General features: G+C 38.3%; 1 protein-coding gene across 8 annotated transcripts in view; it reads right to left on the bottom strand.

Moving 5' to 3' along the window:
- Window positions 1-27,863, bottom strand: part of TP53BP1 (tumor protein p53 binding protein 1) — a 106,432-nt gene that overhangs the window by 5,505 nt on the left and 73,064 nt on the right. For 7 of the 8 annotated variants that reach the window (XR_014021687.1, XM_081292046.1, XM_081292049.1 and 4 more), the window contains 9 exons: window positions 27,500-27,592; window positions 21,092-21,572; window positions 19,924-20,076; window positions 10,497-10,768; window positions 9,707-9,856; window positions 8,983-9,413; window positions 5,741-5,932; window positions 5,119-5,334; window positions 3,202-3,417 (listed from right to left, as the gene is read on the bottom strand). Coding sequence is in view for 7 of the 8 variants with exons in the window: in XM_081292046.1 (XP_081148172.1) it covers window positions 3,202-3,417; window positions 5,119-5,334; window positions 5,741-5,932; window positions 8,983-9,413; window positions 9,707-9,856; window positions 10,497-10,768; window positions 19,924-20,076; window positions 21,092-21,572; window positions 27,500-27,592 (2,204 nt within the window). In the remaining variant the exon portion in view is untranslated. Of the gene's footprint in view, window positions 1-160; window positions 323-3,201; window positions 3,418-5,118; window positions 5,335-5,740; window positions 5,933-8,982; window positions 9,414-9,706; window positions 9,857-10,496; window positions 10,769-19,923; window positions 20,077-21,091; window positions 21,573-27,499; window positions 27,593-27,863 lie in introns of those variants that run through there. The other variant, XM_081292051.1, reaches the window with a different exon arrangement.

Here is a 27,863-nt window from a genome sequence, read left to right as displayed (position 1 = left end):
CAAATTCCCACTTCATTAGCCTTTTTTACCCCCTGTACACTAAAACTTTGGTAAACCAGAATGCACAAAGAAATTATGGTTTTAAAATTTTAACTGATTAAGTGAAGGTTAATCAGAAAATCCTGTTTCAACCTTTTCATGGAAAACTATCTACCTTTGATGATCTTGAAGTACCTCAGGACACTGAACATCAATGACTGCTCTACAGTCTTGAGGGTGAAGTAGAAGATATGAGAGATGAGGCTGAAGCTGTAATGACCCTAGGCAATTAGAAATTGCTTCTTTTGAGCAAATATCTAATTTGAGCTTGTTTTCTTGCCATCTGCTCCTCTCATATATAATAACACATTAAAAAAGAAAAGAAAAGAAAAGCAAGACATTAGAGATTTTAGTCAATTAGGATTTCTGGGAAATTAAGTGCTAATTAACTGAATTTTATCGCAAATAAAAAACCCAACCCAATGCATAAAGTTCAATGCCAGGATCACTCCCTTTCCCCCTTGTCCCCAGTAGTAAAACCTGGTAGAGCAGACCCCTTGTAGAGATGCCCTTTGGAGACCTCCCTGCCTGCTGGAGCTGCTCAGGTGGTGGTGATGGCCCATCCCAGGTCTCTGCATCTTTGTTTAGGTGTGACAGAACAGCCTGTTCACTTTCACTGCTTTTTTCTTGATTCCACATTGTATACACTCTTTTCAAAATGAAAACCCAAACTAGAAACTAAATGGTTATAAGAAATTCAGAACACAGCTTTGTCATAGCATCCTTTTGCTAATGTATTATGTCACAATCTTTAGCACCAAGACACTGAGTCTCTGCTGACACTTTTCATGGTCCCTGACTCGAGATTCTCAAGACTTCTTTTTATTTTATATCTGATTCCAGTCCTGATCCATTTAGATTTTAATTCCCCATAACAGTTTCTTATATTTGTATGATCAGTATTCCCTGTTTAAGCAGTCCATTTCTCCAATTCTTCTCAACTTTAATTTGGATTCGGTTTACTTTTGAGGTAAGAGGGCTCTGCCCAACTTGAGACTAAAATGAAGAGGATCTCAATTCCAATTCCACTATCTAGAACAAGGATAAGACTACAAAATAAACTCAACTCCAGAGTCAATGCCTGTGTTTGATGATCCTTGATGATATGCCATCTAACAAAACCAAGGGCCATATTCCTAACTCAATAACGTTTCATAAGATGAACTTAAATATTTTACCAACTTCCTGTTATAAACTGGCATCAAATAATTTCTGTTTATCTATAATATCTATCACACATAGTTTCTTAAAAACTATTAATTCAGCAGAGAATGTTTTTTCTTTTTCCTTTTTTCTTTGTGGTACAGGGTATGGAACGTGGGCCTCACACATGCAAGGCAAGTGCTCTACCACTGGGCTATATCCCCACCTTTTTATTTTATTTTTTGAGACAGGGTCTTGCTAAGTTGCCTACACTGGCCTCCAACTTGATATACTCCTGCCCCAGCCTCCCAAGTAGCTGGGATTACAGGTGTGTGCCAACTGTAATAGCTATACTAAAATGATCCTTTGCTATCTTCAACCTTCTTGAGATAAAGGTAACCTTAAGCATTCTCATTTGCAAAAAAAAAAAAAAATCAAGGATTCTGGTGCTCTTAGGATAAGTATGAAGGAACCAACATAAAACTGATGCATAAAATAACTGTACTTTCTAAGTAAAAAATAAAAACCTTCAAATTCCTCTTCATTTAATTTTTGTTGAGTAGAGTGTGTTAGGTCTCAACACAGGCATACAGAGTTTTAGGGAACTGAAGAAACAGCCTGATCTCATACCAAAGTTAGTCTTTTTGACTATGCTGTGCCAAGTAACAAAACATCTGTAGTATAATCTTGTAAAGTGCTACTTTAGGAAAGGGCTTAGAATTTATTAGAGCAATATTGTGAAAGCAAAAATAAAAAAAGACAACATTGTTTTAATTCCAGGACACACCTTTACACAGAATCCTCAAGGGACTCCCCAAATATCTGATCAATGTTTATGATCAAAGTAAAACTAAATTCTTGGCTAGGAAACTCCTCATATACCTTGTTTATCTCCCATAAGATAAATATCTGAATTCTGTAAGACAAACTAGGCTTCACACACACGGGACACTTGAAAATCCCATACATTAATTATACTTGTTCCCAAAACCCAACTTCCCTGCTCCAGAGCATCTCTATCTACAGCCTCTCTGTGCACCTTCCAAATAGCATAAATCCTAATTTCAACTTTCTGATCACTCTTCCCATGTCCTTGTCCACATGGCTGCAGTTGGTGAGAAGTTTTGGCAAATTAGGAAAGTCATCTATCTACACACCTGAAATGCCAATAATCACAGATCTTTAATGCTGTTTTATTTCAACCACATTCCCTAATTTCAACTCTTGTAAGACTCAACATTAGGGCTCTGACTTGTAAAACCATCATTCTGTCTAGTCTTTTAGCCTTGACAGACACATTTGGATACTACTGTCAAGTTACTTACAGTAGAGTACACACTTGTATCTGTTCATTCTCTCATAGATCACATACTTGTCAGAATACTGAAATAAATTTTACCTCTCCTTTTTTCAACCTTCACCCAAAACACAAAGTGACAACTATATAAAGTTAGTTTACAGTTAAATAAAAATATGAGAGCTAAAAAAAGCCTAGAAGCTATTTCTCTCAAATTATCCCGGGCATTGGGCAGCACACACACACACAGTCTTAAACTTAGACCTCAAGATAATAAGATTCACCAATTTGAGTTTCCTCTAGAAATTGTTCCTAGAACACAAATAGAAAAGATGGTAGGGCATTCATCACTGACTTGGATGGCAGCAGGATGGTAAAGTGACCACTTGGTTCTAATTCCAAGTCTGCCATCATTATAGACAAAATACAATTATTTAACCTCTTTCAGCTTGTTTCTTTATATGTAAAACAGATGACAAAAAAAATCTATCGCCCATCTGATTACCAGGATTCTTTTGAGGAACCATTCACTAAGAGGAATTCTGTGGAAACTATAAACCAAGAAGCAGGACACAAATTAATTTTCAGTTCCTTATCCAAGATCCTAATTGCCACTTGCCCAGCCCCTGCCATGCCTCAGTAGGGGACCAACCAGCACATAAAGTGAATGAAAATGAAGAAAACATTCAAGTCAGAGTCCCTAGGGCTTTCTAGGGCCTTACCCTCTTCTTCCTCACTGCTTCCTGTAGGACCATCTGATAATTTGGAGCGGCTGGCCAACTTGTCACTGGTTGTGGCCATGGTGAGGAGAAAGGCATAGCCCAAAAACAAGCTTTTGTTGAGGGGTAAAGGTCCTCTCTGCTCTTCCAGGGCAGAAGGTTCACCTGTGTTGTCTCCACTCTCACAGGGGCTCATAAACTCTCCTGCCCCCACTGCACCTGGAAAAGAGCACAGGTATTAGGTGATATAAAGGCCCTAGCACCAAGCATGATCTGATGGGTAGGCCATGCCCTAAAGAATGTTTCTGAGCTATGACCCAAAGACTGTTACTATAGCCAAGCACTCTAAATGGCCAACAACATAGGGTCAAATTACAATGAAGAGAAATTTACAGTTAAATTTTACATAGCCATGACAATGTATAGTACATTGTTTTTGTAAGTGAAAATCGCTAGTGTGTTTTTACATATCCAAACCATACATTTTGGCCATCTGAAGTTAAGAGGTGGTTCTAATAGAACCAAGGAGTTGTAAAAGTGAAAAACAGAAGTCTTCAGCCCACTTTCATTGCCCAGTGCTCTGACTTCCCCCAGGACATGTGATATTTTGAAGCAGCCTTTAAAAAAAAGGGGGGGGGGTTTATTACCAAGAACAGTGCCCAGAAATTCTCCCACCCCCCCATATCTGACCCTTACCAGAATGGTGCAGAGAATACTGTAAAGTGCTTTTACATGTAGATGAAGCCACATCAAAATACCCTGTCTTAACTCCTAGTTTCCAGCACCTGGGTATGTTAAGTGAACCAGTCAGTCTAGGACTCCCAGAACACCCATGCTATAAAGTGCCCCAGTCAAGTCCTTGAGAAGAAAGCAGATACCTGACCTGAAGAAGTTGAATCACAGGTTTGCTAGGAGGCTAAGATGACAGACAGGTCATGCATGCCTCCCTAAAATAAAACCAGCAGCAAGAGAACAGTCTCAGAGGCAATATGATATCACATGTACAAGGCTGGACTCTGAAATCAAGGCTGCCTGAGTTTGAATCCTGGTTTACTTTGGGAAAATTAGCCAAATTTTCTGTGCCTCAGATTCTTCAACTGGAAAACAAATTCTAACACCTATATTTCAAAGGGTTACACCTGAGGAAATACATGGGAAGCAGGCTCCATGCCTCACACAGTAAATATTCAATAAAAGTTAGCTGCTGATGCTGTTGTTTTTAAATACCTCAAAACACAGTAGTGGTGCTAGACAGACAAGGAGATAACACAAAACAAACACACAGGAAACAAAAGTTCTGCTGCCTGGACATGGTAACAACCAGCAGAATTTCATCAGCGCACTGGCATGAGAATCCCATCAGGGCAGACTGAGGACTTGTTTTCAAAATTATTTCACAGGTCTCAGCCAGCCATTGCAGAGAATCAATAAACAACATATGGATTGAACTCCTCTCAACACTGAACATAAGCTACTAGAAAGGGGTTGCTTAGAGGAAAGTAGGCAGAACGGAGACACAGGCTGAGGTAAACCTTCAATATGAAGTCTGAGAAAGTCTGAGCAGCAGAGATGGGAGCAGAATTCCTAGGAGGCAGAAGATGATGCAAAGAAAGAGATCTCACCTGATTTGATTCTGCTTAAAATTCAGTATTCCTTTCCCTTCAAGAACCCAAACAGGAGTCAATGAATGTTTGTTATCAAGTCCTCCCCTCCTATTTAACCCCACTTGAACTCTGTTGAGTATAAGGGGACAGGGGATGCAGTTAACTACCTCTAGTACCACATATAGGCTTATGGGACCCAACCACTATAACTAGGACAGAAGTGCCGTTGCCAGGTATTAGGCTACATCTCTTCAGCACCAGATTCGGCATTCTGCCATCATCTGCTGAGGGAAATGAGACAAAATGAAGGGCTCACCAGGTTTTACAGTGGTGGACTTGCGGCCTCGCTTGGCAGGGGACCTTTCTTCTTCAGAAGTGATAAGTTTTCTTTTGCCTGAGGGAACACCCATGGAGGCGCGAGGACTTTCTGTGATCTTACGGGTAGGGGTTGTGCTGCTGCTGCTGGAGGCAGTGGGAGTAGCTGGAGAGCTGATGTTACTGCGCCGTTTCCGCTTACCTTCCACCAAATTGTCTACAGAGGATAAGCCAAAGATCAGTCAAATCAAGTGGTCTAGGCCTGAATTCCAAGAACCTGAGAAGAACCTGGTTTAGATGCCAAAGTGCCTTTTCCCCACCTCCAAAAGAGGCAGGAAGCCTCTTTTTTAAGGCCATCTAATTTCCTGTTCAGTCTTTGTCATGACTGAGATGTGTTTCATCCCCTATACAACTGGGGAGACCAGAAAAACCTAAGGACTATTTGGTACTGGGAAGGAAACAGATGAGGGAATAGTTCTCCAGGAAATGAGAGCTCATCACCATCTGATAAGCCACATACTGAAAGAAGTTAAGGAAACACTGCTGATGGATCTAAACCACTCCTCCCTCTTTAAGCAGTGCAAAGGTCCCACAGGCAGTTGTTCAAAAAGCAAAGGCCTTACCTAAACTGATGTCTGCTGCCTTTGTGAGAGGTGTCACTGCCTCATATGGGCCAAGTCCATACTGCTCTCTAAGCCTGTTTCCTTGCTCCAAGGACAGGATGACAGCCATTCGCTTATACCACTTCCTTTGGCCTTCTTTTTCAATGCTGTAGTACAGCTCCCCAGACTCCTTCCTATGCCCTTTCACCACTCCTGGAGGGTAAAAACATAAAAGAAGCCTGATGTTGTTTTGAGCTGCTTAGCATCCTCTCAAAAGGCAAGGCAGGCCTGAGTCAGGGAACTCAGAGATCCAATAGTGACTCAATGTTAAGATTTAACAGAATTCCAGTTGTGAATTCCAAACAGTAACACTTAGGACATACTTAGCTACTACTATAGGATTAAGAAAAATTTCAGTTACTGAAGCTTCTCGAGGCCACTTTTATGGATTGTTAGTGGTTCAAATGGTTCCCTTCAAGTGAAATGGCATGCGGTTTCTTAACAACTCCATTATAACTTACTAAACCTTTCCATTATGGTTTCTTTGGAAGCTGAGTGGTTATGTCTTATGTTAAGTTGTAGATGAAAAATAAGCTTTGCAGTGGTGAAGGCCTGTAATCCCAGTGACTAGGGAGGCCGAGACAGGAGGATCACAAATTTAAAGCCAGCCTCAGCAACTTAGCAAGGACCTAATAAGCAACTTAGAGTATTAAAATAAAATATAAAAAGAATCGGAGATATAGCTCAGTGAATAAGCACCCCTGGATTCAATCTACAGTACAAGAAAAAGAAAACAGAAAAATGACATTGTTGTAAAAAACGCATGTGTAAGTGTGTGTTTGCTGTGTAGCAAAATCAGAATGGAGATACAGAGTAAAGAAAAGAAAAAAGTAAATCCTCTTTCTTCTACCTAAGTTTTCCTCCCTGTTAACTACTTTCCTGTTCTTGCTCTGATTCAGAACCTGAATATAAGGTACACAATATGGGGCATAAAAGGAAAAAGGACTAGAATTCAAGCAGACCTGAGCCCAGGTCTAATTTTGCTGTGTGATTTTAGGTAAGGCCTATTTCCAGTTATGTTACAAATACCTCTTCCCCTCTATCAATCAACAATCTACAGCATATACATACCACATATAAAACAAAAACAAGGCATTATTGAGCCAGGTGTGGTAGTACAAGCCTGTAACCCCAGCTACTCAGGACGCTGAGGCAGAAGGATTTTAAGTTCCAAGCCAGCCTCAGTACTTAGCTAGGCCCTGGCTTAAAATTAAAAAAAAAAAAAAAAAAAACAAGGACTTACTGTTAACATTTTTCACTCCTATAAACAATTTTTTTTCTCTCCTATTAACTTGTGTTTAAGAAACCCAGAATCTCACCAAGGAAAAAAGTACAGAGAAGAAAGCAGGCCTTGGTTCTTTCCTATCTGTTCCACAGAATCATTCCCCTTGTTTATTCATCTCCTAGCTTCAATCTCTATCACCAAACTAAGTCACAGAGATCAACTCAAAAAGACAAAGAAGCCCAAGGCCAAAAATACATTTAACACTAATGAAGAACTACTACTACTAGAAGCAATCTAGTGTTGACAATAGAAGACAGACTCAATAAATGGAACAGAGTCCCTACCCCTTACTGCCATTATTCACTATAGATACTAAATTGAATTTGTCTTAAAAGGGCCAAAAGTGAGCTCCTAACAGGGGCTTTGTCCTTCAAAGAACAAAAATGCATTTGATCCATACTGTGAATCAAAGATCATAAAAGACCCCCAATCTATGTGATGCTCCTAATTGATGCCTCATACAGCTGATGATGTTATCCAAAATTAACACAAATAAAGGGACAAACAGCAAATACTCAGGGAATTCCAAATATGAGAGAGCTCGGAAGACTGCAACAGAAAGACAGCTTTCCCCATTATATCCCAATCCATGTCAAGAAAATCCTCAGTCAGGATGTTCTTAAATGAAAAAAACAAAAAACAAAAAAAAAACAAGCATCCCCAAATTAGTTCAGAGAAGCCAATATATTCAAAACTTAGCTCGTGAAATAGTAAACACACACTCAAATCCCTCACCATCAATAATATTGGCTTCTACAAAAATAAGAAGCAGCACCATTCTTCAAATACCAAACAGCAGTTGAAGTCAAGCATGCAAATGAAGCACTAACAACCTCTTCCTGGGTTAAAAGATCTGAATGTACTTGCCACACTCACCTACCAAGTTCCTATCAAAGCAAGTAGCAAGTTTAAAAGTCAGTGGTGAAAGAACAGAATATGGAAATGAAAAACACTAATACTGAAAGTGCAGAACTCTGACAAATGTCACCATAACCAGTGATACAGATTAACATCACCAGTGATGTCATATATCTCTCTTGGCTCCCATATGATATGGTCAAAGGGTAACTCTTTAACATTCTTATAAAAAACCCGTAACTAAGCAAAGTATCATAGTGCGTTGTCTATAATCCCAGTGTCCCAGAAGGCTGAAACAGGAGGATCACCAGTTCAAGGCCAACACTGGCAACTTAGCAAGGCCTCAATAACTTAGAAAGACCTTGTCTCCAAATAAATAAAAAAATAAAAAGGACTGGGGATGTAACTGAGTGGTAAAGTGCCTGGGTTCAATTCCCAGTACCAAAATAAACAAACAAAAAAAACCTATAACTCCAGGCTAATGAGAAAATATTAGACAACCCAAACTGGGGAACATTCTATAAAATACCTGTCTAGTACTCTTAAAACTGTCAAGGTCATGAAAAACAAGACAGACATTGCCACAAATCAGATGTGAACAAAGGAAAACATGATAGCTAAAAATAATGTGATATCCTGGATTAAATCCTGAAACAGAAAAAGGACATGAAAGAAAAGCTGGTGAAAACCATGTAAAATGTGGAGTTTAGTTAATAGTATGGAACTAACATTAGTTTCTGACAAATGTGTCATGCCAATTTAAGATGCTAACAATAAAGAAAGCTGGATAGAGGGTACACAGGAACTTTGTGCTATCAGCATTCTGTACGTTGCAATTTTTCTCTAAAATTATTCCAAAAAGTTTATTCAAAAAATGCAACAAACAAAAAACCAAGTGGTAAGAATAAACTGTTTCATAGTAATGGAATCTCTGACTTTAGAGATCCTAGAAAAGGAAATAGGCTGGAGGAGATGTCTTGGTAATTACTGACACAATAGAATATAGACAGTCTTAGGGCACAATCTCTACAGAACTAGATCTGTAGATCTAGTTTATTACCTGCACTGAAATACTCATCCTCCGAGAGCGCCGTCACTTCAGTATCAAGCGGGATGGGGTCACACAAAAGAATGTCTTTGCCCAACACATCACACTCGTACCCATCATCAAAGAGCAATTTATACTTCCCAGCTCCAACATCTCGTGTGATTTTCCCAGAGTAAAAATAGCCATTGGATGACCACTTGGCTACAACACGGAGCCCTACAAAGCTGTTCCCTGGAGAGGATGCATCTAAGCCATCAGAGGAGCCAGTAGCAGCCTGGAAAGGAATCTCTGGAGAATCACTACGACGCAAAGCGCTAGCACCCAGGTCTGCTCGTCTCGTAGAATCTGGCACACGGGGCACAATTCGGGTGAAGGATTTATCATCTGGTGACATGCTGGGTGAAATGTCCTCTATGCCCAATGGGCCAGGCACAACTGTTTCTCTAAAGAGATAAAAGAGACAGAAAAAAGGCAGTGAATATAAGACAGAAGTTCATATCTACCAATTTCCCCACTCCTTTGTCTATGGTTCTAGGTAGCCCATTCTTTATTAACCTTATCACAGGCATAAGTACACCTGGGCTCTCATGGTCTCACTCTGCCCACTTCCCAGTCAGCATGGGACCCTCTTCTCCCTCTGAATACCCCACACACTCTCTACTCCCATCTGTTCTTTCTATTCCTATTATTTTCTGAACAAGTCACAGACTAAATTTATCTCACACTACCCGGGTACCTGGTTCCAGTAGTCCGAGAAGGTGGGCGGCCCCTTCGCCCGCGCCCACGTGGCGTGACTGGAGCTTTCCCTCCCTGTCTGATGCCAAGGCCTGCATCACCATCCTCCTCACACACCGGCGCCCCTGTCTGACTGACCCCTTTTCTAGGACTAGAGAATGAAGACAGGTTAGTCTGATAGTACCTGCTACTGGATCCTCCTTCATAGTCTCCCCGTGGCCCTCCAACCAATCTACATGTGCTAGGGCAGCAGAAAGGTGGTTCACACATTCACCACCAAAATCTCAACCAGAGAGTTCAAAGTATGAGATAACAAATTAAGGACATCTTCTTGTATGAATGTCTACTCCCTCCTGACAAAACTTCCTACTGCTGCCCTTAAAACCAGCACACCCATTTCTGCCCTTCAAAGGATTAAAAAAAAAAAAAAAAAAAAAAAAGCTAAGAGATACATCAAGTGGGGCCACCACCCCAAACTTCCTGTTTTCCCAACCAAAATGTGGGTAGGCTGCAGAATACAGGGGTGGTAGAAGCAACTGCCCAGCATTCCCAAAGTTCCCTCACCTGTTTTCTACATTTTCTCAAGGGCTTCTTTGCCAACAAAATCTACTTTCCCCAGGGCTCCTCCCATACCAACCCCAAATAGGAAAGGAATAAATGGAGATGAAGACGAAGTCAATTCATCCTAAATCGAAGACAGGGATTTCCCATTACTCCCCTTTTCTTGTGATATTAGAATGTCAGCAACCCTGCCCCTGCTGTGACTCTCTCTTGGGAGACCCTGTCTGCACCTCAGTTTTCCTGGGCCTCCTCGAGAGCTGGGTAAGGCAAAATCTGCAGGTTCTGTCCCACTGGTTTTTCCTTTGAGTGGTCCGGCTCCTCTCCCTGAACTGCCACTGCTGTGCATGGCTGAAAGACTTGTCCCACTTGACGTGCGGTGTAAACTGGATGCCTTTGAGGAGAAGGAGCTGATATCCCCCAGATCACCTGAGGAACCCCCAGTCTGTGAAGGGGAAACTTCAGTTTCACACTCCTGACACTCTACAATCGGTTCTTCAGTCTCCTGCAGAGAAGAAATGGATACAAAAGCTAAAAGAAAGCAGAGTAACAGTGCCAATGTGATGGTTTGAAAATCCTAGAGATAGCAAGAAATTTCAATTCAGAAAAGTGAAAATCAGGAGGGAACTTTCTGAAATAATAGAAATGTTCTGTATCTATTTTGAGTAGTAGTTACATAAAATTGTCAGAACTCCTGAAATCTCAGATACTTGGAAGGCTAAAGGAGGAGGACTGCAAGTTTCAGGCTAGCCTGGGCATCTAACTCCTTAGCAAGATCCTGTCTCTAAGGGGAAAAAAAAAAAAAATCAAAGGTCACTCAATGCTTAGGATCTGTTCATTTTACTGGGTATATATGAAATCTCAATAAAAAGTAAAGATAGCAAATAATAATAAGAAAGAAACCTTTATACTGAGCTGTTATCTTTTTATTTGCAACCTTTTGTGCCTAGCAAAAATTCTAACCTAGAAGACAGTGGTAATTTCCTTAGTGAAGAAAAGCAAGGAGGTAGGTAGGTAGGTTAGAGGAGAAAATGGGTCATTAGGAGTCCATTAGGAGTCCTTCCAAGTATTTCACTAACAGTGGGCAGGGGCTGGAGTTGTAGCTCGGTGGTAGAGCACTTGCCTAGCACGTGTGAGACAATGGATTCAATCCTCAGCACCACATTAAAAAAATAAATAAAATAAATGTATTGTGTCCATCTACAACTAAAAAAAATCCAAACAAACACAAACAGTGGGCAGCATTAATTACACACTTTTTTTTTTTTTTTTTTTTTTTTTTTTTTTTTTTTAGAGAGAGTGAGAGAGGGGAGAGAGAGAGAGAGAGAGAATTTTTTTTTTTTTTTAATATTTATTTTTTAGTTCTCGGCGGACACAACATCTTTGTGTTTATGTGGTGCTGAGGATCGAACCCTGGCCTCACGCATGCCAGGCGAGCGCGCTACCGCTTGAGCCACATCCCCAGCCCCTAATTACACACTTTTTAACATGATTTTTCTATATTACCTTTCAATAAGTGATCAAGGAAGCAGACAATTATAGTAAAAAATGGACTAAAAATGGTTATCATTGTAGGAAAAATGAAGACCAAAATGATTGTAATCAATCTCTGAGTTTTCAGTACGAGGGGAACAAAGAATGTCAATTTGGCTTCATCTCACATTCCCACTTTAATGGGCTGGTAGTGGCTGCATAGAGCCTAGTTTTAAGCCTTCTGAGGCTAAATCCCAGGGTTCAAAGGACCAATCAGCAATATCTCCTATAGGCACACAATAAAGAAATTACAGCATACAGGTTACAACATCTGCCATTGAGTGTAGGCTGTTCACATGACACTGTGTTAAATGTCAGAAAGGATACAGAGAAGTATAATATGACTCTTCCATCAACAAGTTTACAGTCTCTCTGGGAAGACAATATGCAATGTACACACATACATACACTTAGCTAATCCTATGAAATTATTATTTTTTATGTCTCCCTTCTTTAAAATCCATAACATAATTCTCTTTTTTTTTAATCCTACCTCTTTGGCTACTCCTTTTTTTTTTATTTTTTGCATTTCTTTTTTTTTTATTTGCTCTAATTAGTTATACATGATAGTAGAATGCATTTTTTAAAAATATATGACAGGAGAATGCATTTTGATTCATGGTACACAACTGCAGCACAACTTTTTCATTTCTCTGGTTGTACATGATGTAGCATCGCACCATATATGTACCTAGGGTAATGATATTCATCTCATTCCACCATCTTTCCTGCCCCCATGGCCCCTACCCAACCCTCCCTTCCCTTGCCCAATCAAAGTTCCTCCATTTTTCCTATGCCCTGCCCCATTATGGATCAGCATCTACATATCACAGAGAAAATTTGGCCTTTGGTTTTTGGGGGATTGGCTTACTTCACTTAGCATGATATTTTCCTCCTCCAACTCCATACATTTATCTGCAAATGCCATAATTTTATTCTCTTTTAATGCTGAGCAATATTCTATTGTGTATATATACCACAGTTTCTTTATCCATTCATCTATTGAAGGGCATCTAGGTTGGTTCCACAGTATAGCTATTGTGAATTGAGCTGCTATAAACAATGATGTGGCTATGTTACTATAGTATGCTGATTTTAAGTCCTTAGGGTACAGACCGAGGAGTGGGATAGCTGGGTCAAATGGTGGTTCCATTCCAAGTTTTCTAAGGAATCTGCATACTGCTTATCAGAGTGGTTACACCAAATTGCAGTCCCACTAAAATGTATGAGTGTGCCTTTTCCCCCACATCCTTGCCAACACTTATTATTGTTTGTATTCTTGATAGCTGCCATTCTGACTGGAGTAAAGATGAAATTTTAGAGTAGTTTTGATTTGCATTTCTCTAATTGCTAGAGATGATGAACATTTTTTCATGTATTTACTGATCAAATATACATCTTCTTCTGAGAAATGTCTGTTCAGCTCCGTAGCCCATTTATTGATTGGGTTGTTTGTTTCTTGTGTGTGTGAAGTTTTTTGAGTTCTTTATAGATCCTGGAGATTAGTGCTCTATCTGACACGTGGCAAAAATTTGCTCTCAAAATGTAGGCTCTCTCTTCACCTCATTGTTTCTTTCTTTCTTTTTTTTTTAAAGTTCCATAGAAGCGGAAGTATTTAGTATTAAGTATCCTAATACTACATTAAGAAAGAAACTGCTCTTTTTACTTTTTTTTTTTTTTTGAGAGAGAGAGAATGTTTTTTAATATTTTTTTTTTTTTTAGTTTTCGGCGGACACAACATCTTTGTTGGTATGTGGTGCTGAGGATCGAACCCAGGCTGCATGCATGCTAGGCGAGCGTGCTACTGCTTGAGCCACATCCCCAGCCCTCATTGATTCGTTTCTTTTGCTGAAAAGAAGCTTTTAGTTTGAGTCCATCACATTTATTAATTCTTGATTTTATTTCTTGCACTTTAGGAGTCTTGTTTTGGCTACTCCTTTTTATGCTTCTTTTGGGGCTCCTTTATCTCTGCCTTTAAAACTGGTATTTTCCAGGATTCTGTTCTCATTTCTTTCCTCATTCTTATATGTTTTCCCTAGGTAGGTTTACCACACTCACCCCTGCGATCTAACAGTACAAACTCAATTAAATTACTGGCATTTAATTGAGACACAAACACCTACCAAATTCTTCCCCTTGGATGTACCGGACACCTGAAATCTAACACATTCAAAACTCAATCTATGAACCTGTCTCTTATTTCCTTGCCTCAATGAATGAATCCTAGATATCCACAGTGCTTATCACATCCCCAGCAGCTCTATCTAGTGAAGGCAGATTTTTTTCAACCAAACTTCCAAAAACGAGTTTTAAAAGGGTAAGAATTCCCTGCTACATAAATATTATTAATATAAATACCATTTCTATTTCCCAACCTCATACTCCTACCAAACCACTCTTCTTTTCAACCATCTTCTCCCCTTCCTCTATTATCTACTAGTATCCTTCCAATCACTCTCACATGATGACCTTAACTACTGGTTCACAGCCCTCCTGCCTTCCCCATCTCTGCTTCTATCATCTTCTCAATGGCTCACATCCATTAGATGACTCACAGCAACTTCCTAGTTTTTTGAACTAATTACCATCATTATCCTTTTCCTCTACTTGACCTCAGCATCTACTTATAGGTTCTTATTATACACCCCCAAAGTCTCAACTACAAAGAAGCCACTCTCCAATTACTATCTCCTATTATCCAACTTTCTGGCTCTAACTGGATCCAAGTTAGTACAATCTGCCAAGATCACTTAACTAAAGTAGGTGTCATGAGCCCAGAATGTAAGATGATTTATTTTCTCAGACATGGCAAATAAGTAGGGGTCTCAGGCTATATCTCAGTTTACAGCAGGTCCAAAAATCAATAGCCAGCCTAACTGCCTTTACAACAGTAGAGGCTCCTACTCTTATAATGATTGGAGCCAAAGTTCTAAGTTAGCCTGTTATGGCTTTATTTTTTTTCCCCCAGTTTAAAGTGATTTATTTAGGGCTGGGGTTGTGGCGCAGTGGTACAGCACTTGCCTAGCACGTGTAAGGCACTGGGTTCGATCCTCAGCACCACATAAAAATAAATCAAATAAAGGTATCGTGTGTCCACCTGAAACTAATTATTTTTAAAAATGATTTATTTAACAAAATTGCTATGATTTACATCTTACTGCATCAACCCAAAAGTGAATATGTTCACTTATTTTCCTGTGTATTGCCCCATATGCTATATGAAGACAGAAATCTTAACCATCTTCTCTGGATATAATACCAAAATAGAGTACAGTGCCTGTCACAAATGAGGCCCTCAGTGAATGTTTACTGAATGAAGGATCTTGTCTTGTAAACCAGAAGCCTACTTATTTTCTCTGTCTCAGTTCACAGTACCACCATCTATGTAGCTACCCAGCATCATATTAGATTGCTCCTTTTGCCTAAATCTTCACATTCAGGAGTTCACAAGGGTCTATCAATTTTTCCCTTTATATATTTCTTGCATCTATTCTCTCCCCTCAGCCCTTACTGCCTCAGTACTACCTTGACATTCATTATCTCTTTCCTAAATTATGCCTCTAGTCTCAACCCAGTGCAATTCACTGTCATCCTGTCACCAATCTGACACTTCCAACATGCAAATCTGAGCATGTAACTCCTTCTCCCAAAAACTTTTAAATGATTCCCACAACACAGGAGATAAAAAATCTACCCTCTTGGGTTGGGATTGTGGCTCAGTGGTAGAGCACTTGTCTAGCATGTGTGAGGCACTGGGTTTGATTCTCAGCACCACATACAAACAAATAAAATTAAAAAGCTCATCAACAACTAATAAAAATACTTTTAAAAAAATCTATCCTCTTTTCTATGACATATAAAGCACTAGGCCCTAGGCCATTACCAATCTCAACAGTACCTTTACTCAGCCTTCCTTACCAAACATGTTTTTGTCACTGAGAGTAAAAATAATAATCCAGCATTGCATCTACTTTGCATTCTGTTTGGAATATCCTCCTACCCTACCTCTTAGTGTTATCTGCCATACTCCTCTGAGCACTATATCTTCTGTGAGGCCTTTCAACCTCCTCAGATAGGCTTGTAGGCTCCATCCCTTATTTCTAGCATATCCTCCAACCCTTCTACTACAGCAATCAACAAGTTCTGGACTTGTTGCATGTCAACTGTAAGTGCCTACAGCTCAGGAACATTATCTCTTCATCTTCACAGTCCCAGTGTCTGCCACAGTACTAGGAAACTGCTGGCAAATACAGGAAAAAAAATCTTCAAAAGATGACAAAAGAAACAAGAGCTGTAAGAGATGACAGAAAGCAAAGTTCTTCATTGTTATGTTTTCTCTCCTTCCCAGAACATGAATAGTTTTATACCTAGGAGTATTCCCCAGAGTTCTCTGCCTGAATCCCTGTCCACCCCACACATGTCTGTTATGTGCTGCCCACCAACTGTTTCTGTATGCTCTTTGCTTTCTGCCTCTGTGCCTCTGCTCACCAAGCCCTTTCCTTCTATCTCCCAATATCTAAAATCTTTAATGTCCATCTCAAAATATTTTTTCTCACCCAAAAAGACTTAAACAAAATTATCTTCCAATGAATTTATTCCTCCTTAGAACTACCATGATATGTGCCTTTCTTTTGGCACATATCACTTTTTGTCTTCAAAGGCAGCATAATGTAGAGATTGGGAACACAAGCTCTGAAATTATACCACCTGAATTGAATACTCATTCTTCTATTGGCTCTACAAAACTTTAGTCAATATTTTAACTTCTTATGCCTCTGTGTCCTCATCTACAAAATGATAATAATAACCCTATCTTATCTTACAGCATTTTTTTTGGAGGGGGGGTATGAGGGATTGAACCCAGGAGTGCTTAAGCACTGAGTTGAATCCCAGCCCCTTTTATTTTCAATTTTTTTTTAATGTTGATGGACTTCATTTTATTCATTTATTTATATGCACTGCTGAGAATCGAACACAATGCCTCACACACTGAGCTACAACCCCAGCCCTTATATCTTGAGACAGGGTCTTACTCAGTTGCTTAGGGCCTCACTAAATTGCTGAAGCTGGCTTTGAACCTTTGAACCTACAATCTTCCTGCCTCAGCCTCCTGAGCTGCAGGGATTATGGTGGTACATAATGCACCATAGGGATTATGCCCGGGTCACATCAAAATTTTGAGAATTAAATAAGTTAGTTCACTAAAGTTCTTATAATAATCCCTGGTACATAACAAATGTTATGTGAGTAAATATTAAAGTTATTATTTAAAGATTAGTCTTTATTATTATTTTATTTAATTAGTGTTTAACAAACCATACTCCATAGGCATATAATAGGCATTATCTTAATATATATTTAAAGAAAAATAAGTTCAGGAAGTACTGGGTTAAGCAGACTAAAATAGCCATATTTACCAGAATTCTTCTCAGAACCTTAAATATGATTATATGTGAATTTCTATGACGATGGTGGTAGTGATAGGGTTGAATAACATTTGGTATCTTACACTTATTCATGACCATGAAACTCTTCCCTCTAGACTATCTAACAGTACTATTGTTTCCAGAAATATATACTTTAGAAAGTATCAGAATAAATACTAAATGAAGTACTAAGTATAACAATATAGTGTATCTGGCACAAATACACAATGTATTATATATTACTGTATATACTATATATATACACAATATAATATATTCTATTTAATATATTGTGTGTGTATATTGTATTACCATGTATACAGTATATTGTATATACTGTGTATATAAAATACAGTATATCTGACACAGATATATTATACTAATGTGGACGACAGCAGTTTCAATTTTTCACGAAGGCAAATTATTTTTCAATAAAACTATTGAGTTCATAAATTCCCCAAAATCATGACATAAAAAATTCCATGAACAGGGCTGGGGTTGTGGCTACAGCACTTGACTGGCATGTGTAAGGCACTGGGTTCAATTCTCAGCACCACAAATAAATAATTAAATAAAGGTCTATCATCAACTTAAAAAAAAAATCTTAAAAAAAAATTCCATGAACAAAAATGCTTTAAAAAATATTTAATGGGGCTGGGGTTGTGGCTCAGCTATAGTACTCATCTAGCATGTGCGAGGCCCTGGGTTCGATCCTCAGCACCACATAAAAATAAATAAAAATAAATGTATTGTGTCCAACTACTTCTAAAAAATATTTTTTTTTTAAAGAGAGAGTGGGGGGGGGAGAGAGAGAGAGAGAGAGAGAGAGAGAGAGAGAGAGAGAGAGAGAGAATTTTTAATATTTATTTTTTAGTTCTCGGCGGACACAACATCTTTGTTGGTATGTGGTGCTGAGGATCGAACCCGGGCCGCACGCATGCCAGGCGAGCGCGCTACAGCTTGAGCCACATCCCCAGCCCCAAAAAATAAATATTTAAAAATATATTTAAAAATAAAGTTGAGCCAAGTATGGTGGCACATGCCTATAATAATCCCCAGCTGCTTGGGAGCCTGAGCCAGAGGATTACAAATTTGAGGCCCTAGGAAATTAACAAGACTCAGTCTCAAAATTAAAAAAAAAGCTGGGGATGTAGTTCAGTGCATGAAGCTCTGAGTTCCATGCCCAGCATTGAAAAAAAAAAAGAAGATAAATCAATATTTTATAATATTTTTTGAGAATCTGTATATGATGAAGAATAAAAGACAATTTCTCAAATTGATGTCAAATGTTATCTAACATGAGGACCACAATTGTATATTACTGAACAATAGGAATGTTCCATTTAAGAAACATATATACCAGAGTTTAATTCTTCCTAAGCACAACTTTCTACATGGTTAGCTCACAATTATGTCACGATGTAGGGTTAAATAGGGTTATTATTATCATTACAGAAAAATGTCTGGATAAAGGAGATAAAAAAGGAGGAAGATAATAGTTGTGCCTCCTATCAATTAATAAAATAGTTCCACATACTACCCTATGTACCAACAAAGATCTCAGATCTTTAGAAAATCTATCTAATCTCAGCCAATATTAAATCTAAATTAAGTCAATAAATGACATTGTTCATTAACAAGTCAATAAATGCCAATATTATGCGCTGACATATTATTGAGTCCATATGAATCTCACTGAAAAACTAAGGTGCATCTCTTACCAACAAGTCCATGACCTATGACAATACACTGATAGAGACCAAAAAAGAATATAATGACTAGACATAAAAAAAAAACAAGGAGGGGCTGGGATTGTAGCTCAGTGGCAGAGCATTTGACTCACACATGTGAGGCACTGGGTTTGATCCTCAGCACCACATAAAAATACATAAACAAAATAAAGATATTGTATCTATGTATAACTAAAAAAAATTAAAAACAAAAAAAAAACACAACAACAAAGAAACACATGCATCTAAAAAGGGAATTCTAAGCTTCATCTGAGTTTCGAAAGATTTAAAATGATACATAAAATCTTTTTTTTTTAAAGAGCGAGTGATAGAGGGAGAGAGAGAGAGAGAGAGAGAGAGAGAGAGAGAGAGAGAGAATTTTTAATATTTATTTCTTAGTTCTCGGCGGACACAACATCTTTGTTGGTATGTGGTGCTGAGGATCGAACCCGGGCCGCACGCATGCCAGACAAGCGCGCTAACCGCTTGAGCCACATCCCCAGCCCACATAAAATCTTTTTTAAAAATATTTATTTATGTATTTTTTAGTTTTAGGTGAACATATTATTTTGTTTTTATGTGATACTGAGGATCCAACCCAGTACCTCATGCATGCTAGGCGAGCACTCTACCACTGAGCCACAATCCCAGCCCCTGATACATAAAATCTGTATACATGAAAGATTTAGAGATTTATCAACCTGTTTTTTACAGCAAAGGAAAAACCTGATGGGACTGACCAAAGATCAAAGAGCAAGCCATGCTTGAAGAAAACACAGAATACAGAATTTCTCTTTTTTAACCCAATTCTTATATCTTTTATAATAATAATAATAATGAGGAGGAGGAGGAGAGGAAAAGGAGGAAGAGAAGGAGGAAAACCAAGTATCAGAACTAGTGGCACAGGAAAAGGGGTGTGCAAGATGAGTTTTCAATACAAAGAAACTTGCCACACAGACCCAGGGTATTACCTCAGTAACTTTTCTTTCTACTTCTGTTCCATCCACATAATATACATCTGTGATGACACGGGTGACAACTGTACGCACTTCACGGATTGTTCTCAAGTGGCGATGCAAGACATGGCCATGTGGAGGCTGAGGCATATCAAACTCTTCTTCCCCCTATGACAGATACAGAACACAAGCACAGGTCTAACGGTAAATGCCAGAATCACAAATCAACTTCTTAATGATGAGTGCTGTTCAGAGGATTCATGAATCTAACATGATGAAACTTTCCAGCTGCTTTGCTTTCTATTCATCTATAGAAAATGGACCAGCTATATAGTCAGACACTAGAAAGATATGTGTCAGCATGCCTTGATGTGAAATGACCTAATACTGCTTATGTCTACGGGTATTTAAGCAAATTTTGATACTTAAAAGTACATTATTCTTAGATTATAATCCTTCTCATTTTGATGATGCCTTGTTAATTAACATACAAATTTACAGTTCCAACTGTTCTTTAGATAAAAAGCAATGCCAACTGAACTTTATGAACTTCTATTGTTAACACATTTCTACTACTCTTATCCTCTCACCTACTCAATTTTTACTAGTACTCACACACAGTTCCCTACACTATCCTAGGAACCTGTTCTTCCTCTAACCTCACTTTCATCAGTCCCATTGTCTCTAGACTTAGCCTCTTTCCTTTAGTTCCCAGTCACTTTGGACCCTTCCCTATCTCTCTATGCCTGTCACTGTTCTTTCTGATTCCATTACTGTGATACACTTTATTTTCTACTGTCTGAATTCCTGGAAATGCTGGTGAAACAGATTCAGAGGAGAGATAATTAATTAGTTCTAATAATTAGAACAAAGGATGTGAAATGGAAACAGAAGGAAAAGACTGTGGAGAAAATTGTAGGACCCAGACTGTATCCTTGCCTTCTATTCCACTAAAGGCCTATTTGACAAACTCTAGCACTAGTCCACTTTCCCTAAAACAATACCCACTGTAGAGTTAACTATAATTTTCACCACCCTAACTCTATCCTGGATAAGCTGCTTTTCTTTGAACAAAACTACACAAAACTTCTAAGAGTTGTCATTAGGAAGAAGTGTTACAACTTAAATTCTATGAGTATTCAGTCAAAAGCAAGGCATCTGAAGTGTTCTGGTATGCTCTCACCTGGCTATGGAGCGACTCTGTATCATCCCCAGAAGCACTGACTGGTTTCTCACCACTTCCCCTCTCAGTCTGCACAGTGGCATCTTGTTTTCCAGAGGTCTGATCCACAGTACTGGTCCCCTGCTCACATACATTCTTTACTGTCTGGGTTGCAGCTGAAACTGTTTCTGGGACCCACAGAGAACGTTCCATGGTCTGGATTCCTATATTATTTTGGGTAGGCCTTTCAATCAAGGCCTTACTAGATTTTTCCTGATTGGTGTTCTGTCCTTTCTGGACTTCTTGTACATCCAACTCCATCGCTTCTTCTTGAGGGCTGGATGGCCCCTGTGTGATCCTCTGATGTGAGGCAAGAGAGGCAGAATCCTCAACAGGACTGATGGGCTTCATAGGCTGTTCACTCTGCCTGATCCTTTGATCAACTTCCAATTTTTCTTTCTCCTCCTCTTCTTGAGTACTTGGAAAATGGAGTAAGTTCCCCCTAAAATTAAAACAATGTGTTGTGGTGTGAACATGGTTCCTTCCCTTTTAAACTCATGTGGTCATATGGGATTAAGAGGGTTGAAACTTAATCCAACTATCACATTTTAGAGGTGGGACTTGAGAGATAATTAAGAATAGATAAGGTCATAAGGGTAGGTTCCGCACAAGTAAATAGTGGTAGCCTTATAAGGATAGAGACCTGAGCTAATGCATGCAACTCCCTCTCTTTTATAATGTAATGCCCTGCCCTATCATGAGACTCTTGACAGCAAGGCCACGACCAGATGCAGCCCCTTGACTTAGGAACAGAACTATGATCCAAATAAACCTCCTTTCTTTATAACCTACCCACACTGTGTACTATGTTATTAGCAACAGAAAATGGATGAAGTGAACCAGGATGTTGTGTCAAATAAGACAGAGAACAAAAGAGAAACAGAGAATGTATAGTGGCAATGGGGAACTCAGACAATTTTAGTAACACAAGGATGAGAGAAATTACTATGGCCAAGCACATCACTTTGTGAGGCCCATCATAATTTCATTCCTATGAACAAGTAATGGTAGCAGGACCATTCCATCATGAGGCTAAAATGGTCATATCATTTCTTCCTAACAGTAGTTATGACCACTGAAACCTAATGCAGGAAAATAAGGTGAAAATTAAGATGTAGAGACATCACTGAAGTCACAGACAATACAAGTCAGCTTAGAGTTCTACTTCAAAAAAAAAAAATCAACTAGGTTAAGATGTCTCATTTGTTAATGAATAGGTCTAAGATTCCTTAACTGATACCTAGCATTACAGATACCATTTATCTCCTCCTGGCTAATAACTTTAAGAAATCAAATCCAATCTTTAAAGGAGAAAGCTGTTGGTGAGACTCTGGTTTTGCTAGCTAAATGGGTATATTTACAGATAAAATTTCAAAGATAGTTCTCAAAGATATAGTCCATTTCTTCTCATTAGTCTTTCCACTTAGGCATCAGTGATTTGCTCATTTATTCCACAAGCATTTGTGGAATGTCTCCTATAAATTAAATATCATGCTTTCTGAGGTGACTAGGAACTTAAATGTCCTTAACAATTCTCCAAAATAAAAAGGGCCCAGGCTAACTCCAAATTAGGAGGTTACATAGAAATTCATCTTATTCATCTTTATATTTAAAACATGTAACACAGTTCAAAACGAGTGCTTAATACATGTAGGCTGAACAAAAGAATGAATATTCTCTGAATCAATAAGCTGAAAACTCTACTTAAGGTTAAATAAACAGTGACTGAGGGTGTAGCACAGTGGCAGAGCGCTCACCTAGCACACATGAGGCACTCAATCCTCAGCACCACATAAAAATAAATAAAGGTATTATGTCCATCTACAACTAAAAATTTTAAAAAAGACTAAATAAACAAACATTAGTGCATTTTTAGTCTATATAACATTTAAATAGCCAGAATAAAGATTAAAAAATCCATTCGGAATTGACCATGCTGAGATCACATCTAGAATATGTTTCAGTTTGGGGTATCACATTTTATAAGGCATAAACTGAAAAAAATCCTGAAGATAACCTTGAGACTGTAGAAACCACATCATATGTTTGTTGCTTTAAGTATCTGGCCAAAGAAAGACCGAATTTGGGCTTTCTCCTATTTGGGAGCAGCTCTCATTCTTAGCAGCTGAACTCACCTAGGTAGAAAGAATAAAGGAAGCATGAATAGCTCTTTAGGGCTTGCTTTGCTCTGGATCTTGAATGAGGAAAAGAAAACATTTCTAAGGTTTCTATGTTGTTCAGTTCAGTTTAATATAATAGAAGATTGAGGAAGGATAAGGAATAAACTTCTGTGCTCTCAGGAACTTCAGCTGAATGTGGATCTATGCTCCAATGAAGAAGAGACACTCATAATGAGTAGCACCTACTTCTAACAAGGCTTATAAATGATCATATATAAAAAAGTACTGTATAGATATGTAACCAATACTAGTTGCACAAAATAAAGCAATTAAAGAGATTCAATTTGCCGGGTGCAGTGGCTCATGCCTGTAATCAGGAGGCAGAGGCAGGAGGATTGTGAGTTCAAAGCCATCCTCAGCAATTTAGCGAGGCGCTAAGCAACTCAATGAGACCCTGACTCTAATAAATACAAAATAGGGCTAGGGATGTGGCTCAGTGGTTGAGTGCCGCCGAGTTCAATCCCTGGTATCCAAAAAAAAACAAAAAAACAAACAAAAAAAAACCAAGAGACTCAATTCACCTTCTATATGAATTGAATATTTATGTTTAAACCTTTAAGATATCTAACATATCATTAGTTAAGCAAAAATGAAGGTAAGTCAAAAGCCAAAAGGGTCAGGATTCAATTAATGATTTCAATTACCATTACTTCCCACCCTTGAGTAAGATTACACATTTTACCTCATATCTGTGTCTACTCAAAACTCATAAATTAAATTCTATCCCCCAAGGTAATTTTATTCAGGGGTAAGGCCTTTTTGAATAAGGTCATGAGGGCAGAACCCTCATGAATGCCCTTATAAAGGAGACCTCAGAGAGCTTCCTCACAGAAAGTGAGGCCCTTGCTCTCACCAGACATCAAGTTTGCCAAAGCTTTAAGACTTTCCAAAACAATAAGAAATTTCTGTTGTTCATAAGTTACCCAGTGTAATGACAGCTTGTAACAGCAGCCCAAAGAGACTAAGACATTGGGGTAGAACCTCTGAATGGAATTTCACTGCTAAAGTAAAGTCTATTTTTTTAAATACCTATATTTTATTTATTTATTTATTTGTTTGTTTATTTGTTTATTTATTTATTTATTTATTTTTATGTAGTGCTAAGAATCTAATCCAGGGCCTTGCATGTGAGAGGCAAGCACTCTACCACTGAACCACAACCTCAGCCCTAAAGTTCTATTTTATTTTGAACTTTTTCTTCCCCCTCAAATATTAAGATTGTTTTTTTTTACCCCCTCCAAATATGTAATCAGAATTCTTCCCTCTTTAAAGACCAAAAGCAATTCATTACCACACTAGCAATATTCAGCAGATTCCCCTACCAAAATATCAGAAATTTGGTATTTATCATTCTCATGTTAGCATTGCTCAAATGATTAATGTTAAAAGTACAGGCTCTGCCACTCAAGTTCGTGTGTGTGTGTGTGTGTGTGTGTGTGTGTGTGTGTATTCACTGACGAGATTTGATGATAAATTAATAAGAGCAATACAAAACAGAGGCAAAAAAAAAAATAATTGCTTTCTGGGTGTTTAAAACCAAAAACTTGGGACAAAGTCAAGGAAGTAAAAGGGCTAAGGAAAAAGCAGCCTACATTTTGGCCCTTGCCCTCTAAGGTCAGCCAGGATACACAGAAAAAGGGGACCCCTCTCTGGGCCCTGCAACTCTGGTTAGTAGAGAGGACTCTAGAGAACAGTAAGCCAATCAGTGTACATTCTACAAAGAGGAGGGTCACTGGAGACAGAAATGTCCCTGATACTTTCAAGAGAAGCCACAAGTGGTCAGCCAGAGCCTGAGCCATCCTGGCAGGTGGCACCACTGGTAGAGGAAAGCTAAAGGAGCCAAGAGGCTTCGCACACATCTCCAAGAGTGATCTCTGAGGAATCTAAGCTGACTCTTAAGTAAAGCTGGAGGCTATGAAGGAAGGGTTCTTGTGTGAGAGTGTCTAATAATAATGATCACTAGAGTTGCAAATCTGTCCTGAGTTAATTTGAGTCTGATTTCATAGACCTACAAATCTTCCTAATCTCTTATACACTGAAGATCTTGATCTGTTTTTCACTGATTGAGTTACTGTCCTCATGGTTTTCAGAGACTGGCTGAAATACTAATTGTTTTTGTGCTAATTGTTTACAGAAAAATTAATGCTTTGCTATTTTTATTGTTGTCTTAGCATGATCCCTACCCCTATGTATGCCTTATCCAGTCACCTGCTATCTGCCACTGTAGACCTCTGAACTACTCTGACGCTGAATGCCCTTAATTGTCCACATCCCACCTAGAACAAGGATAGAGAAAAGGACTTTGAGTTACTTCCCCCATCTTCACCCCATTTCACCAGGAAGTAGCTTTGAGATATTATCACCCACTTTCCATCAAAATGGAAGCCAGAAATTGACAGTGGAGAAATGTAACAGGGGTTCACTTGATGTTTTGACTATATTCCTTGTGGCTTTGAAACTTACATATTTTCTTCTTTTTCCCAATCTTCTTCTCCCAGACCTTTTCCTCCCTGATTTTCTTTTCCTTAACTTCTTCCTTCCTGCTCTTCTCCTCCCTGCTCTTCTTTTCCCTGATCTCCCCTCCCTAATCTCATTTTCTCTGAATCACCTCTTTAAAAATCCCGTTCCCCATGATGGGCAGAATCACAGCCTTTGGGACAGGAGTTCCCTGTGTTTCTCCTCTGCTAGCAAAGCAATTAACTTTTTTTTCTTAAAAAAAAAAAAAAAAAGCCATAATTGCAACATATATATTGCAAAAAGTGTTGTCCCACTCCTACCAAGTTTATAAATCTTTAGATAAAAACAAAGCCATAAGAAAAATCCACCATGAAAATGTATATTAATGTCCCAATAATCACCAAAGGAAGAATCTTTGGCATCAGAAAAGAGCTTTAAAAACAAGGAAATCCAATAAATTATAAGTAGTACACACTTCTTTCTCCATTAGTTACAGCTACATGATTGTACTCTGGTCACTATATACCAAGATTTGGAAACAGATGTTAAGAAAGCAAATTTTAGCAGGAAAAAAGCCTGGATAAAATTAATCCAAAGTGAATCAGGGAAGAATAAATAAGTCTCCACTTTAAGAAAGTTGTAACCATTCAGTTCTGTGTATAGGTCTGACTATAGAACAACTGCAATCAAATCCAGATTGCTTCCCATGTCCTGTTCTACCAAAGGTTAATGTTCCTAACATTTTTTTGTTAGTTTTCTTCTTTTTCCCTTTGCCCCTCTATTTTAAATCACTCTAATAAAAAGGATACAATGCCATCAATAAATTTAGTAAAAGCTAGGCCATAATACCACTTGTAGAATCACACAAAGTGATATTTGACACAATGAGTCTTTTTTTGAACACAAAAGAGGCTCTGATTTTCTTGCCATCAAGGCCAATGAAGTCCTAAGAATATCAACAAGCTCACATTTAATAATCAGATTACCCAGTAAAGGCACTGACATATCTCTTCTAACTATTTCTAGAACACAGAAAAAATGCAACCAATACACTATTAGAGATATACCTACTAACAAATTATCATCACATTATCTAGTTATAAAAATCAATGAATTCTAGAGATGAAAGATACTACTTAATAATGAAAATACAAGTTTACTTCCATTGCCATTTCTTTTTCCCCTATGCTAAATGTAAGAATCATATATTCCCAACATGGTACTTTGTAATAATTTAAATAGAAAAGAAACACTTTGACTCAAGAGATTTTTTGTTGTTTGCTTTTTCTTGCTTCAGAGTATCCTAAAAGGTTATGAAATAAAGAAATTATGGAAAAATCAATTCATTAAGGTTGAAAAACTTTTTAAATTTGAGATATTAAGCATCTCATATGTTGCCCTATAGGAAACTAAGAGAATAAAAATCTGTTAAAAGCAAACATTATTTCTTCAGCTAAGAAAAAAAAAACAAACCTCAGAACAGAATAACATATTAAATTTATGAAGACTGAGTCATTTTGAACTAATTCAACTGGCAGATAAAATCTGTATCTATACAATATTTACTAAAATTTCTCATAACATCTCATTTATGACTCAATCCACATGTCCTAGTTCCTCAGACTAAAAAAAAAAAATAAGCTCAAGCTCACAAAACAGTAGCAGTACATATGAATTTTGGTACCAACCAAAACTGATATACCCCCAAAAATGCTGTGAAAATAAATTTTACCTGATGGGTACAGAGGTGGGATCCTCACCCACAGTCTCATCCTCTTGTCGGGCTTCACAGATACAGCTAAACACGGACATGGTCTTCTGGGGACTAAGACAATACATTAAAGCAATATATGGTGTTAGTTTAGGAAGAAAAAGTACCTCTGGAGATTATCCTTTAAGCGCAGAGGGAATCCCTTCCCTGCATTCCAAACACCAAAATGCAAATTCTTCATCATATTTCAAAGTAGCCTAATAAACTTTCAAGTAAGATTCACTGGAAATAAGGTAGATAGAGTACTATATTAAATACTATAAAGATGCGATCATTAAAATCCAGAATGTAAGAAACTATAGAATGTGAGGGATGGAGAGGGGAA

Source organism: Spermophilus citellus, assembly GCF_964194105.1.
Source record: "Spermophilus citellus genome assembly, chromosome: 4".
Lineage (NCBI taxonomy): Eukaryota > Metazoa > Chordata > Mammalia > Rodentia > Sciuridae > Spermophilus > Spermophilus citellus.
The sequence above is the reverse complement of the archived record's forward strand: the minus strand, read 5'-3'. Positions and strand labels throughout refer to the sequence as shown.